This window comes from Lepidochelys olivacea, assembly GCF_965140295.1.
Source record: "Lepidochelys olivacea isolate rLepOli2 genome assembly, chromosome: 13".
NCBI lineage: Eukaryota > Metazoa > Chordata > Testudines > Cheloniidae > Lepidochelys > Lepidochelys olivacea.
The window spans coordinates 26,540,495-26,556,263 of NC_140423.1; the positions used below are offsets into that span (position 1 = coordinate 26,540,495).

Here is a 15,769-nt window from a genome sequence, read left to right on the forward strand (position 1 = left end):
CCAGAGTTACCATCCTGAATTTGAAGTGATGGTTGAACTTGTTGGATCTCTCAAATCTAGAAGCATGTACCAGTCTCCCTTGTTCTTCGGGGTTAAAGAAATAATGGAAGTAAAACCTCTTCCCTCTGAATTCCAGAAGCACCTCTTCCACTGTTCTGAAATTTAGACGGGAATCCACTTCTTGTTTTAATAATGTCTTGTGAGAGGGGTCCTTGAAGATGGATGGGGAAAGAGAGTAGGGATAGTAAGTGACTGAAATTGGATAAAATACCCCTTTGCTTATAAATTTTGAAGACCTACTGGTCTAAGGTAATCAGAGTCCAGGCTTCCCAAAATAAAATGGCAGTTGCCAAATGGGGGGAAAAGAGATCTTGGAATGGTTCGGACTAGTTCTCAACAATGGTGTCAAACTTACTGCTGTCAAGTACACATGGGACACACAGTAGAGAAGGAAAAGACAGAAGGTCTCCTGCATTGGAATGTCTGCTCCCTATTTAGTGGCTTCAGTGTCCTCTCTGGATTGTAGTAATAAGCAGAGGGTCTCTGTCTCATGAAGCTTTGGATCTGGCCTGTTTCCTACTAGACACTGGCATGTAGTCCCAAGGAGAAGAAAATGGCTCTTGAATCCTTCAAAGGATGCAAGGCTTCATCAGTACGGGCATTAAATAGGTCGCAAACCTTCAAATGGGAGGTCCTCAATCATTGTTTGGACCTTGTTTAGTATTCCAGAAGAATGGAGCCATGAAGCCTTGTGCATTGTGATGGAAGTAGCCATTGAACATGCTACTGTATCATAAGCACGCAACAGCCTGAGGAATGTTCGGGCTGACCTTCAGACAAAATGGATTTCAAACCCTCTCTACATTCTTGTGAGAGCTGTCCTATAAAATTGTGATACCTTCTCCCAACTGATGTAGTCATGTATTGACAAAAGTGCCTGATAGTTTGAAATACACATCTGCAGACTTGCAGAGGAATAGGTCTTCCTTCCAAAAAATGCAAGTTTCTTTGTGTTGTTATTGGACCCCCTGTGCACCACCATCAATACCAGGGATCCTGGAACTGGGTGGGTGTAGAAATATTCAACCACTTGGGAAAGGATCTGACAAAATCTATCTGCTCTTTAAGCCATGGATACCACTGATTCTGTGGTCTGCCACAGTTTTTTTCTTTTGCCAGTTCCAAAAGCCCTTCATTAATAGGCATAGCAAGTCTACCAGGTATGGAGGAGTGCAGAATATCCAATAATTTTTGGAATTTGCTTGAACTACCTCCACAGGAATCTCCAAGATCTCTGCCATATCACATAGAAGACCTGGAAAAATCTTAAAATCATCAGGCTTGCTAGGAATGGAAGAGACTACTGCCTTGTCTGGTAAGGAAGAGGATACTGCTACTGGAATCAATTGCCCTTCTGCATCCTGCAGATGTTCTTTCTTGCTATTATGATCTTGCCAGTACAGAGAATGGGACTGTACAATTGGTCCTCTTGAGTAGAACTACAACATCCTGTAGAGGAAGGAAATTGAATACCCCGAGGAGCCCAATAAGGGAAAGACTGCACATTGCAGAGGTAAGGGGCTGGGGCGATAGGTTGGATAACTTGGTCAATATTCCCCAGGAGACCCCTGGGGTCTATGTTTGTAATAGAGAGTCCTGAAGTCCCTCTCAGACCAGTATGGCCCATAAGAGTGACTGTGAGGTGAATGGATGGGGAATAACTCCTTGCTACGTTCAGAAGGACAGGAAGTTTTTCCTCCAAAAGAGGAGATACCCTGTCTGGAGTCCCAGAATAAGTAGTAGTTTCAAGTAGTACCGTAGATACCTGGTGACTGGTCTTGCGGAGGCATCAGAGAGACTCAATTTGGACCATGAATTGCAGCATGAGGTTAAACAGTGGCTTGGTGAAGTTTTTTGCCTCCTTTTAGTAGGCACCAGAGATGGTGACCTAGGTCTGCACTCACTGCACTCCTACCCCTTTCTGATGACTGGATGGAAGAGGTCTTAGCAGCTAAAGGGTTTGATCTCTTCAATGAAGAGTTAGCCAGGGAGCTTGAAGCTGAGCTACAGCTCACAGGAGCACTAGAAGAAGACGACGACTCTTAGAAGCTGAGAAGAAAGGGCCCACCAAGTCTTGAGAAGGCACTCACTGAGCACTCCAGAAGAAAAAGTTTGAGATGGACCTCCTGCTTTCTGTGGTCTCTTGGAGGAGTGACAGATCGAGCATTTATTGGGGATGTACCCCTCTCCAAGGCAAAAAAGGCACGGGCAGTGATCACCATTAAAGCAGAATAGCTGTGTCACAAGAACAGCAGATTTTGAATGCTGAAGACTTTGTTTCATTCATAGCAGCTAGACCCTAGTACGAGGTGTTGTGTCTCAACCTAACAGAAAAAAAGTTTGCTTTTGTTTTAGTTTTTTTTTAAAATGGCAGTGGACATTATAACAAGGAAAACTGTACGAACTGATGAACTAGCCAAGAAAAAAATTAAATATAGTGCACCAAGCAGGAGATATTGCAGTAGTTCTGTCTCATTGCTACAGGCAGAAAGAAGGAACGGAGGGATGGCTGGGCCCTCTCCACTCTTTATGCCCTCTAGTGTTTTTTTTTCTGGGGAGGACGGAGGAAAGGAAGGATGTCTAAGGTGCAGGTGTGGCCCCCACAGACACTGCTGGCCAAAAGAACGTGCATGCACACCAGAAGTCGAATCCATGTGGACTATCATTTGAAGGAAGATTTATTTTTCTTAAAAACCTTTTAAATATTCTTTAAACGGATTTACTTCCAGCTAAAGACTGTGGTTTTCTGTATAGCAAACCTGAATAATTAAAACACCAGTTAATGATACATGTATTCTTGTCAGAGCAGTAGAAGAGAGGCAAAACAATTATGATGTAATCTTTTTGATACACACAAGCACCAAACAGAGATATCAGCTGTATGCTAAGTTTTTAACATTGCCTTGTGTATCCAATTATGCATCTACTCCAGGAATAGCATAATGAGTGCTTTTTAAAAAAATCATCACTTTAACCATCATTAATGAGGCTTGTCTACACTACTGCATGGGGTCGATCCAAGATACACAACTTCAGCTATGTGAATAGGGAAGTTGAAGTTGATGTACTTAGATCTACTGACCGTGGTGTCTTCACTGCGGTAAGTCGACAGCTGACGCTCTCCCATCGACTCCGTTTGTGCTTCTCATTCTGGTGGAGTACCGGAGTCAATGGGAGAGCACTTGATTTATCGCGTGATAAATTGACCCCTGCTCGATTGATTGCTGCCCGCCAATCCGGCGGGTAGTGTAGACAAGTCCTAAGATATCGAAAGATTAAGGGTGATGTTCTCTTTCAGCTACAAAGTTCAAAAAATTTGCCCAGTACTGCTTTGTATACAAAAGCAAGCAAGCATGTGTTAACAATACAATACCTGCTGAAATGAGTCCTCAAACAATGTCTTTCTGGACACTGTAATCTTTATGTGTTGTGGCATAGCCAGTTGCTGAAATGCAAAATGTTTCAAAAGTGAAATATATATATACAGCTTTTAAATAAGTGTTTTGAATAAGCATTCAGACAAAATTAACAGAAATTAGAAAAGGGACTGGTGAATCTGTCTGGCCTATGTGAAACAGAAAAACAAAATCAAAACTGGGGGCGGTAGGACTGTCCTTTTGTTCATTGTACAACACCTAGCACAATGGGGCCTAAGGCACTATGGTAATATAAATATTTGCTTTTGATATCACTACGACATGTATGATCCCATGATATAGTTTTAAACAGGTTCTAATATAATAACCTAGCACAATGTGATAATTTGCCTAGATCTATAGTCCCTTCTCAACAAGACAAACTGCTCACCCAAATTTAATTGAAAGCTGTTCAGTTTTAAACTGATTTATATTTAAATTTATTTTCCTCACAAAAAATACAAACTGCAAAATTATCGATGCCAGTGTCTCTGTTAATTTTCAAAGTAGATCCTGAGTGACTTATGAGCCTAAGACATTGGTGCCTGAACTTTTCCTCTTGTGCCCCCCTCCTCCCCAGGAATGGAATGTGTCCATACCCCCCTGGGTCAGGAGCGGAGTCGTGGCCAGGCTGGGGGCTGCGGCCAGGAGCTAGCAGCCGAGAACGGGGAGCCTAGCCACAGCTGGGAGCAGGGCTTGGGCCAGGAGTGGAGCTGGTACTGTGTGCAGGGGCCGGAGCAGAGCTGGGTGGTGCTCCCTCTCTGCCCCCCATGGAGGCCGGCCTGGGCCCCCCCCGAAGATGTTCCCCTCACAGGGGGCACATCCCACAGTTTGGGGACCACTGGCTTAAGGGCTTGTCTTCACTAAAGCGCTACAGTGGTGCAGCTGCGCCACTGTAGCGCTTTAGTGAAGATGTTACTATGCCTATGGGAAACCTTCTCCCATCAGTGTAGTTAATCCACCTTCCTGAGAGGCAGTAGGTACATCAATGGGAGAAGCTCTCCTGTCTACATAGGTTCAATCTACAGGGGGGGTTAGGTCGGTATAACTACATTGCTCAGGGTGCAAATTTTTCACACCCGTGAGCGACAGTTATACCAATAGAGTTCTGTAGTGTAGACCTGGCTTAAGTTATAAAAGTCAATGAAGCTGAGGGCCTGCCTACATGAACAACTGGTTCCTGGCAAGTGGGGATGTGATCTACCCTGCACTAGCCCAATGTGGATGAACTGTTCTTGCAGACCCTGCTGACGCACGCTAACAGCCTGTTAATGCGCTTTGATCTAGGTTCCTTTTCAAAGAGGACTAGATCAAAGTACATTAACTGTTAATGTACATCACCAGGGCTCATAGAGGCTGCTAGTCCTTGGCAGGTTAGTGCGGGGTAGACCACACTACAGCTTGCTGCAAACTATCTGTTCCTGTAGACAGCTCCTCAGGCGTTTAAGTCACTTCACACTTTTGAGAATGTTATCCTTCGAGCCTAAGGCCATGTCCACACTAGTACTTTTGTCCATACAACTTTTGTTGGTCAGGGGTGTGAGAAAAAACAAAACAAAAGAACAAACCCTGACCAACATAAGTTTCACCACCACCAGACACACCAGTGCGTACAGTGCTATGTCAGTGGGAGACGCTCTCCCGCTGACATATTTATGGCCGCTCGTTGGGGTGGTTTAATTATGCCGACAAGAGAGCTCGCTCCCGTTGGCTCAGAGCACCTACACGGGAGACCTTGCAGTGGTTCAGCTGTGCTGCTGTAAGGTATCTAATATAGACATAGCCTAAGACTTTTTTGGTCTTATGCTACAGACCAAGGGATTTATTCTCTTGATAAGTGGGAAGTTTTGAGTATAAAGACCTGCATATCAATATGTATGTCTAATCACCAGAATGAGCTAATTTGCCACATAGTACATTTGTTTGACGCTTCAAGGATATATCAAAGTACAAAAATACTTAGGAAGACTTAGACTTCCTGCCTTGTAAGTATGGAATTAAAGCAGAAACTAACTCCACATTATCTACACTGAATTCCATTAAATGTCTTCATGCAAACTTCTGTACAAGAAGAGCAGAAATAAGTTGTTGTATTGAGCCTTTTAGAAATGTTACCACAAAAATAATTGTGGAAGACAAAACTGAACGCTTCTTTGTTTTAAAAAGTTTTAAAACCATGTTGAAGCCTGATAGTTACTCAGTTTTAAAGCTTATGCCAGTGCATGCTGGCCAGCTGTATTAATCTAAATTGCTTCAAATGTTTTTAGATGGTCCCAGCTGAAGCTGTTTGGATGCAGCTTTAGAGGACACATTTCAACAAAGCCATTCCCAAGGTTAATTTTTTTTTTTTTTACCTGACACCAGAACCGGAAATACTGGACCTTCGCTTTGAAGTCACGCACATAGGCTATCTGGGGCCCATTGTCTCTGGAAACAGGAAGAAAAAATAAATTTCTGAAACACTGCTGAAAGTCAAGATAACAGCTTCAAAATACTACAATTATGAAGCTATGTGGTTTACCTGGCTGGTTAAACAAACCAGTTTTCTAATTGTGTGAATGCTTCGGAAAGGCCATCATTCACAAAAGTTTTTTTTTCTTTTTTTAAAAAAATCCTTAAGAGTAATTTACTTTACATTTATTTTTAACTTGCAAAATGCATCTATTAGAAAGATTCTGGGTTCATATGCAATTTTTAAAAAATGATGTCTTGTTGACCCAAAGTTAACAAGAAGATTCTTTCAATAAATTAACTAAATGCCAACCCCAATTTCCAATCTACTTGTATCCAACCTGACTTAAATTGGCATGTCAATTCTGCATACATCCACTTCCTGGTTCTCTGGATGCTAGAATATATTAAAGGACTGAATTTGCATCTACCTGCACACTAAAATACACAGAAGGAGAAGGGAGGACACAGCATTAGCACAATAGTTTTTATTGACTGAGTGGCTTAGTTAGAGGCCAAAGAGTCTTATCTAGTACTCGGCTGGAAAGATCCAAGCCAACAGAGGGGCCTCAAGAATTAGGAATTGTAAAGCATTCAAAATACGGTGTACGTAGGGGGAAAAAAATATTCAGGGATGTTGAAGATCCTCAGTAGAAGAGATAATGGGAAATTAAAAGCTCTACTGGTATGCCAAAAACCTTCTGCAAAAAAACACTAAACAAAAAAAAACAAAAACCATACTTGGCAATACCTGTTAAACAAAGCATATGTAAAAAAATCTCAGTGTAATATAGTTTGTCTTCTTGAATAAAGGCTTACAGAGCAGATTTTCCAGTGCGGGGATCTATATACGTTGTAGTTCTTCTATTGTGATCCACAAAATAGGGAATGCCATCCACAGTAAATCTCATTTCCCAGCCCTCTGGCAAGGGTTTCTCGTTTAATTGACTGTGGGACACAAGAAAATACAAAGATAATTGATCAAGTTAATATATTCTGTCAACTGATCATGGATAGGGACAACACAAATTAGCTGAAATTCTGGAAAACTTGTGGTGATTTCTCTGAGGAATTTTCTGTTTGATTTGTTTCTACTTGGCTTTACTCTTAAATTTTAATGTCAGATACCACAGTGAGACCAGAATAATCAATATCAGCTTGGTAAATTCAACTACAAAGAAGGAAAAACCAATATCTAATAGCAATCTGAAGAAAACTGGTAAAGTTTCTGGATGTTTTCTCTCCTCAACATACAGAATTTTGTTTGACAGTGTAACCAGATTTTTAAAAAATCACAGTAATTTTATTAAACAGCATTTGCTATTATTCATATAATTACGGCGGTCAAAGAGGAAAGATATAGCATGTCAGAGATATCACCACCCCATTAATATCTGCACAGATCTTTGAAAAAATTGCCAAGAAATAGTAAGACAACTTCAAAGCAAAATCAAAATAATACTGTCCCCTTTATACTGACCCATTATCATTTAGGATGGCTTCAAACATTGTGTGGTAAATTTAACAATCAAAAATATCAGGGGTTCTCATTTCACACTTTGCTGGAAGTCCCGGTGATGATAACTGGAGGATCTGAATGGTAACATCCCTGCAGTAACTCTTGCTCTCAGAACATATTGTTTCCACACAGCCACTCTGAAGGTATTGCATGTCTCATCAGGAGGTCAAGAGATTTTGAGCAGTAGTTTGTAGTTACTACTTATTTGTATTATTTCCTAACAGGAGGCTTGCACATTTCCCTCAAGTTCTATATTTCATAAACTAAAAAGTATATATAGAAATACTCCACCTTCTTTAAGGGAACTTCAGTTCCACTCTACCTTCATCTTAATAATCTGACAGATTTTTTTTAAATTAACATTTGTTATTTATGCTTCCTGTCTACTTTATGCAGCTCTTTCAGCTTGGACAATAAATAATTTAAAAAGACACGTATGTTTAACTTTTGGGTTCTCATGCTCTAGAGCAGCAGTTTGCAAACTGTGGGTCAGGATCACAAAGTGGGTTGCAACTCTGTTTTAATGGTGTCGCCAGAGCTGGCTTTGGCCCCTCCTGTCCGGTGCAGCCGAGCTCATGCGGGCTCAGACTTCAGTCCTTGCCTCCTGAGGATGTGTAGTAATTGTTGTTGTCAGAAGGGGACTGCGCTGCAATGGAATTTGAGAACCCCTGCTCTAGTGCTATGCTGTAAAGCAGTGGTTCCCAAACTGGGGTTCGTGAACCCCTGGGGGTTTACCAGAAAAATTTCACTAATGGCGGCCAGGGAACCCTGGGCATTGGAGGCAGCAGGTGAGACCTGGTTGCAGGGCAGACAGCGGGAGAGCGGGGAGGGCAGTTGGGACTGGCGCCCGAGCCCTGCCCCTGTCAGCGGGGGAGCCGGAAGCCCGAACCCCAGGGCTCCTTGCGGGGCTGGCAGCCCGAGCCCCAGGGAGAGTGGAGCTGGGCAGCTGGGGCTGGCAGCCCGAGCCCCAGCGGTCAGTGGGACCTGCAGCCCAAGCTCAGTGGAGCTCAGTTGACTGGGGTAGTCAATGGGGTCCAACAGCTGGAGCCCCACGGAGTGCGGAGCTGGCAGCCCAGACCCCAGTGCGGGGCCAGTAGCCTGAGTCCTATGGTGGGCAGGACAGGAGCTGAGACCCCAGGCGCACAGGTGGCAGCTTGGACTCCTGTCCTTGTCAGACAGGGGAAGCTGGCATCGAGGGCAGAGTGAGCAGGAGCCACACTGGACGTGGGGAGAGGTCCAAGCTAATTTGTCCCTCACAGGGCACCCTCATAGGGACGGAGCTTATGGCGGAAGAAAAGCTGTTTGCGAGCCAAACTAGCAGGAAGCACGTTGTAGACAGTGTAGCAGTATTTAAGGTGCCTCAGTAATGGTCATTCTCTCTGGAGTGCTGTTTTGCTTCAGTGAGACTTGAGTGAATCTTCTCATTTTCTAGTTTGTTGGTTGTTAGCAGTCTTATTTTTATTAGAACTTTTGTACACAAGTTCAATGGATAAGTCGCTGAAAAAGGAAAGTGTAAAGACGCAAGAATCCGCTAGTGTTTCCTCAAGTCCACACTGTGGAAAATCTAAATCTAATGATCATGATGGTCCTGGAAAGTCACTTACAAAGAAAAGAAAATATGACAATGATTATATAAAATATGGCTTTACATGCACTGGTGATCTGTGGAGCTCAGTTGATTTTGATTTAACTGGGAATTGGTCCTGCTTCGAGCAGGGGGTTGGACTAGATGACCTTCTGGGGTCCCTTCCAACCCTGATATTCTATGATTCTATGATCAAGATGTCCAAAACCAGTGAGAGAGATTTGTGGTGATGTTCTAGCAAACAGAAACCTCAAACTTTCTCTACTTCAGTGCCATTTAGAAACTAGGCATCCTGCACAACTCGACAAGCCCGTTGATTTTTTCAGGTGAAAATTAGCTGAGAGGAAAAGTGACATTACCAGTTTTATATCCAAAGCAAGTACTGATAATGAAAATGCCCTTGAAGCATCATACTGCGTGAGCTACTGAGTAGCAAAAGCATCAGAAGCCCATACCATAGCAGAGAGCTTGATTGGTCCATGTATAAAAGACGTAGTTCATTGCATGCTCGGAGAAAAGGCTGCAGAAAGGATTGACATGGTACCTTTGTTCAATAATACGTTGTCACGAAGAATTAATGACATGTCAAATAATGTAGAGACCACAATTGTACGTAGAGTGAAAAATAGTCCACATTATGCTATACAGTTGGATGAATCAACTGATGTAGGTAATCTAGATATTCTGCTACTGTGTGTACGTTATGTGAATGAAAGTATGGTTGAAGACGACTTCTTGTTTTGCCGACCATTGCAAGAACGTACAACTGGAGAAGATATCTACAATCTGATGTGGTAAACCCAGGACAAACAGCTACAAAAAAGGGAGGGGTAGTAATTAGTCCCAGAGGATTAAAAGGCCCCTCCCTGTCCACTGAGGAAATAATCACAGGGAAATAAGGTTCAGGTGGAGAAGGGGTTGCTAGGGAGCTAATTAGGTTCAGCCAGCTCCAACTGGTGGAGACCTTTTTAAACCCTCCCCAGCATCGAAGGAGAGGGAGGAGAGAGTGAGAGAAGGAGGGAAGCTGCCAGTAGGCTAAGGGCAGCAAGACACCGAACCTGTCAAGGAAGAGAGACTACACTCCCCCAGCCCCAGAAGGGAAGGAAAACAAACACAAGGGACGGATCAGAGAAAGGAATAACCGGACCCTGTGCTACCTGTAAGGATTTGCCTTGCTCAGGCCGATGTCTCCAAGGCTAAAAAGGACGGAGTCTGCTGAGGAGAACAAGGTACTTTGCCACACGTGGTGTCAGCAGTGGGATGTGGTGAGTGAGTAAGGCTTGGAGGCAAGCCATCTCAGGGCAGGGCTTTAAAAAGGATGTAGTGAAGGCATTGATACAGGCACTGTGGCCCAACAAGAAGCTACCAGGGTAAAGATGGTGACCCAGCAAGAGGCAGTAGATATCCAACAGGAGATGAACCAATTACTAATGAGCCAAGCGGCCCAAGATTGAGCCACCCTGACTGAAGCAGTGAACCAGTTGAAAGCCCTGACGCACGGACCCCAAGGGACCCGGCCGCTGCGGGTAAACAACTATTCACAGAAGATGACAACAGACGACGATATAGAAGCATATCTCCTCGCGTTCGAGAGAACGGCTCTACAGGAGGACTGGCCCCAAGACCAGTGGGCAGGGATCCATTTCTGTAAGGGGAAGCCCAGAAGGCCTATTTTGACATGACCATGGAAGCAGCTATGGATTACCCCCAGCTGAAGGCGGAAATCTTGGCAAGGTCAGGCGTGACGCCAGCCATAAGGGCCCAGTGCTTCCACGAGTGGGACAACAAAGCACCAATGTCCCAACTTTTTGACTTAATCCGCCTTGCCCAGAAGTGGCTCCGCCCCGAGACCCATGGGCCGGAAAAGGTAGTGGAAATCCTAATCTTGGACAGGTACATGAGGGGGTTGCCGCTGGACATACGAGGATGGGTCCGTCAAAATGATCCCTCCTCCTATGATGAACTAGTTGCCCACGTAGAGAGGCACTTAGCAGCCCAAGAACTTTCTCGGATCACTGGGGAAGGAAGGCAGGCGTCAGAATCGGAGACAAGTCTTCGTGCCGAGGCCCCGGTTTGCCCGAGTGCCAGGCCGGACAACGGATGGGAGGAAGGAGGCAGAAAAGCAGCCGGCGGTCCCAGAGAAACTTGAGGACTGGGGGATAAAGACTCGGGGGATAAAGCCCAGCATCCTGAAAGATAGGCGGCTGCCCCTAGTGGGGTACTGATGTTACACCTGTGGCAAATTAGGGCATTTCGCTGCCCAATGCCCAAATCTAGAAGAGCCCATGAAATGTGAACTGGGAGATATAGGGGGACCATGTGATCTAATAAGTCTAGTCGGGGTTGCAATGGTCCCTCATAGATACACTAAACCCGTTAAGATGAATGGTATAGAGACCACCGAGTTGTTAAGACTCGGGGAGTGCAATCACGTTGATCTCGGGGAAGCTGGTAGGGCAGGACCAACTATCCTGGGCCTAGTGCTCAGGAATATCCTGTGTGCATGGGGATGTCAACTATTACCCAACCATCCCCGTAAAAACAGAAGTTCGCGAAAACCCCACTAAGGTGACGGTGGGAGTAGTTCCGAAACTCCCCTACCCAGTTCCCTACCCCCCCCACCCCCGGCCTTCCATGAATTTGATCAGGATTTGTTCTCCCCACGGGGGAAGCCCCGGAAGGAAGGTAAAAGGAGGGGGACGAAGATCCTGACCCAATACCAGAAGTCTACACTTGTAGGGGAAAGAGGTGGCTCAACGAACAGCGGGACTGGGCCGGCAATCAACAACCATATCGTCGAACCGGGTTCCCCAGGGGCTTTCCCCAAAGGGGAGACTGAGGTAGACCCCCCTGAGTTTGGACAAATGGGGATCACACTCAGGAATTTTCGTCAGGATCAGGCCAATGATCCAATACACAACAATATTCGTAAAGAAGCAGTCGAGGTAAATGGGGTCTCTGTGGAGAGGAGAGTTAAGGGCCCAGGGCCATGTTATGTGATTAAGAACGATCTACTATACAGAGTACTCCGGGTCCAAGAGCAAGTTGTAGAACAACTCTTGGTCCCACAGAAGCATCAGAGGGATGGGATGGATCTGGCCCACAGCCATTTGTTCCGGGGCCACCTAGGTCACCCTTGATCAGATCCTGCAGAGGTTTTTTTGGCCTGGCATTTACGCGGCGGTCCTACAATATTGTACGTCCTGTCCCGAATGCCAGATACATGGGCCCCGTCCACACTTAATAATTGGTAGAGGTACCAAAGGGGCCCTTGAGATCCCATTTGAGCGAATAGCTATGGACCTAGTAGGGCCATTGGAGAAGTCAGCCAGGAACCACCAGAATATTCCGGTAATACTAAATTATGCCACGAGATACTTCGAGGCCATACCCCTGCTGAACGCCCTGACCAAGACCATAGCCAAAGAATTAGTCCAGATTTCCAGAGTAGGGATACCCAAGGAGATCCTGACGGACCAAGGGACCCCCTTTGTGTCTAAGCTGATGAAGGACCTATGTACAATGCTCCACATACGGACCCTCAGGACATCGGTCTACCATCCCCAGACCGATAGTCTTGTCGAATGCTTCAATAGGACATAGAAGAACATGTTGCGGAAAGTGGTTAGTCGTGGTGGAAAAGACTGGGACACTCTGCTGCCCTACTTCCTGTTTGCCGTACAGGAAGTACCCCAGGCTTCCATGGGATTCTCCCCCTTTGAGCTGTTATATGGTTGCCACCCCAGAGGCATACTGGACCTGGCTAAAGAGGGCTGGGAAGAACAGCTGAACCCAGGGAGAAACATCATTGAACATGTGTTACAGATGAAAGACAGGATAGCCCAAGTTGCCCCCCCTTGTACACGAACACATGGAGAAGGCACAAGAGGCGAAACAGACATACTACAATCGCTAAGAGGCGACCCAGAAGTTCCAGGTGGGAGACTGAATAATGGTGCTCATACCCACGGCAGAGAGCAAGCTCCTGGTCAGGTGGCAGGGGCCATATGAAATAATAGACGCTATAGGAGAAGTCGACTGTAAGTCGACAACCGGGCCGCCAGAAGCAGATCTAACATATAAATCTGCTGAAACCTCGGTAGGATAGAGAAATCTGGTGGTTGCGCTGGGGGCGCCATCCCCTAAAAGCAACCAGCCCGACCAGGTGGGGATATCTCCGAAGTTGACTCCGGAACAACGATTGGAAGTTATCAGCCTGATCAAACGCAACTAGGATGTGTTCTTGGAAAAGCCAGGCAGGAATACTGAGGTTCACCACCACATCCTCACAGAGCCTGGAGTGAAAGTGAACATCAAGCCATACCGGATCCCAGAGGCCAAAAAAGAGAAGAGATCAGGACAGAGGTCCAGAAAATGCTGACCTTAGGAGTCACTGAAGAGTCTCATAGCCAATGGTCAAGTCCCGTGGTATTAGTGTCTAAGCCTGACGGCAGTAGGATGTTCTGTAACAACTTCAGCAAGTTGAATGAGGTATCCCAATTTGATGCATACCCTATACCCCGGATAGATGAGCTAACTGACAGACTGGGAAAAGCATGGTTTATGTCTACCCTTGACCTGACCAAGGGCTATTGGCAAGATCCCACTGGCCAAGGCCGACAAAGAAAATACGGCCTTTGCAACTCCAGAAGGTCTGTATCCATACACTGTCTTCCCCTTTGGGTTGCACGGCACTCCTGCTACATTTCAACGACTCATGGACAAGCTGTTGCGACCCCATGGCAAGTACGCGGTGGCCTCTCTCGACATCATCACTGTATATAGACCCGACTGGGAGACGCACTTGGAGAAGGTGGAAGCAGTCCTGGACACCCTGAGGAAGGTGGGGCTGATGGCGAATCCCTCCAAATGTTCGATCAGGTTAGCTGAGGCCAAGTACCTCGGGTATATAGTGGGGAGGGGCATGGTGAAGCCCCAACTCAACAAGTTAGAAGCTATACAGAAGTGGCCCTGACCCCTCTGGAAAAAACAGGTCAGAGCCTTCTTGAGACTAGTGGGGTACTATAGATGGTTCATTCCCCACTTCGCCACCAGGGCATGCCCATTAACGGACCTAACAAAAGCTAGGGGCCCAGACATAATAAATTGGTCTGCTGCAGACGAAGGCGCTCTTGGGGATCTGAAGACGGCCCTGTGCACAGATCCCAGACTTGTAGCACCAGACTGGGGGAAGGAGTTTATCCTGCAAACCAAAGCCTCTGAAGTAGGGTTGGGAGCTGTACTTTCACAAATGGTCGGAGACGACGAACACCCCGTCCTCTTCCTCAGTAGGAAGCTCCTGCCTAGGGAACGGAAGTATGCCGGAGTGGAAAAGGAATGTCTGGTGGTAAAAGAGGCCGTAGAAAGCCTACGCTACTATCTACTGGGATGGAGGTTTACCCTTGACCATGCCCCTCTGCAGTGGATGCACCAAAAGAAAGACAAAAATGTGAGAGTAAAGAGATGGTTCCTGTCGCTTCAACCCTTCCACTTCACAGTACAACATAGGTCTGGAATCCAACATGGCGATGCGGATGGCCTATCAAGAGTGCACTGCTTTCCGACCCAAGTAGCCCAACCCTGTAGTGTTGAGCGGGGGGGAAATGGGATATGTGGTCAACCCATGACAAACAGCTACAAAAAAGGGAGGGGTAGTAATTAGACCCAGGGGATTAAAAGGCCCCTCCCTGTCCACTGAGGAAATAACCACAGGGAAATAAGGTTTAGGTGGAGAAGGGGTTGCTAGGGAGCTAATTAGGTTCAGCTGGCTCCAACTGGTGGAGACCTTTTTAAACCCTCCCCAGCGTGGAAGGAGAGGGAGGAGAGAGTGAGAGAAGGAGGGAAGCTGCCAGTAGGCTAAGGGCAGCAAGCCACCGAACCCGTCAAGGAAGAGAGACTACACTCCCCCCGCCCCAGAAGGGAAGAAAAACAAACACAAAGGACGGATCAGGAAAAGGAATAACCGGACCCTATGTTACCTGTAAGGATTTACCTTGCCCAAGCCGATGTCTCCAAGGCTAAAAAGGACTGAGTCTGTTGAGGAGAACAAGGTACTTTGCCACATTGACTAATGCATATTTTCAAGAAAAGGAAACAGATTGGTCTAGTTGCTTAGGCATTTGCATTGATGGGGCCACATCAATGACGGGGAAGTATACTGGATTTGTAGCTCGAACAAAAAAGGTTGCATCAAAAGTCTCTTGGACTCATTGCAGCATCCACAGACAAGCCCTCGCAACAAATTGCATGCCTGATGGACTGAAGGAAGTGCTGGACAATGCAGTGAAAATGGTGAACTTCATAAAATCACGGCCAACAAATTCCAGAATATTTCACATACTTTGTGAAGAAATGGGTAGTATACACAACTGTCTGTTGACACATACTGAAGTTAGATGGCTCTCACGGGGCAAAATCCTTGTGCGCTTGTCTGAGCTTAGAACAGAAATCCTAGGTCCCCCCCCCCCCCCCCCCAACAGCCACTCTTTGCACCTTGCCAGCTGTATGGAAAATAATGTCTGGCTCCAGAGCCTAGCTTATTTAGTAGATATTTTCTCAAGAATTAATGACCTAAATTTATCTCTTCAAGGCCACAATATAACAGTTTTCAACGTGCAAGAAGGAGCTGAATCCATGATAAAGAAGTTTCAGTTCTGGGAAAGTTGTTTGGAAAACGATCAAACTGAGTGTTTCAGTAATCTTCATGACTTCCTGGCAGAACATAAATTTCAGTTGGAT

At 45.7% G+C, this 15,769-nt stretch overlaps 1 protein-coding gene across 4 annotated transcripts in view; it reads right to left on the bottom strand.

The window, feature by feature from the left end:
• Positions 1 to 15,769, bottom strand: part of ITCH (itchy E3 ubiquitin protein ligase) — a gene marked incomplete at its 5' end in the record, with an annotated part of 114,828 nt that overhangs the window by 19,517 nt on the left and 79,542 nt on the right. For all 4 annotated transcript variants that reach the window (XM_084645714.1, XM_084645713.1, XM_084645711.1 and 1 more), the window contains 3 exons: positions 3,434 to 3,505; positions 5,831 to 5,903; positions 6,747 to 6,875. In XM_084645714.1, the coding sequence (XP_084501840.1) occupies positions 3,434 to 3,505; positions 5,831 to 5,903; positions 6,747 to 6,875 (274 nt within the window). The remainder of the gene's footprint in view (positions 1 to 3,433; positions 3,506 to 5,830; positions 5,904 to 6,746; positions 6,876 to 15,769) is intronic.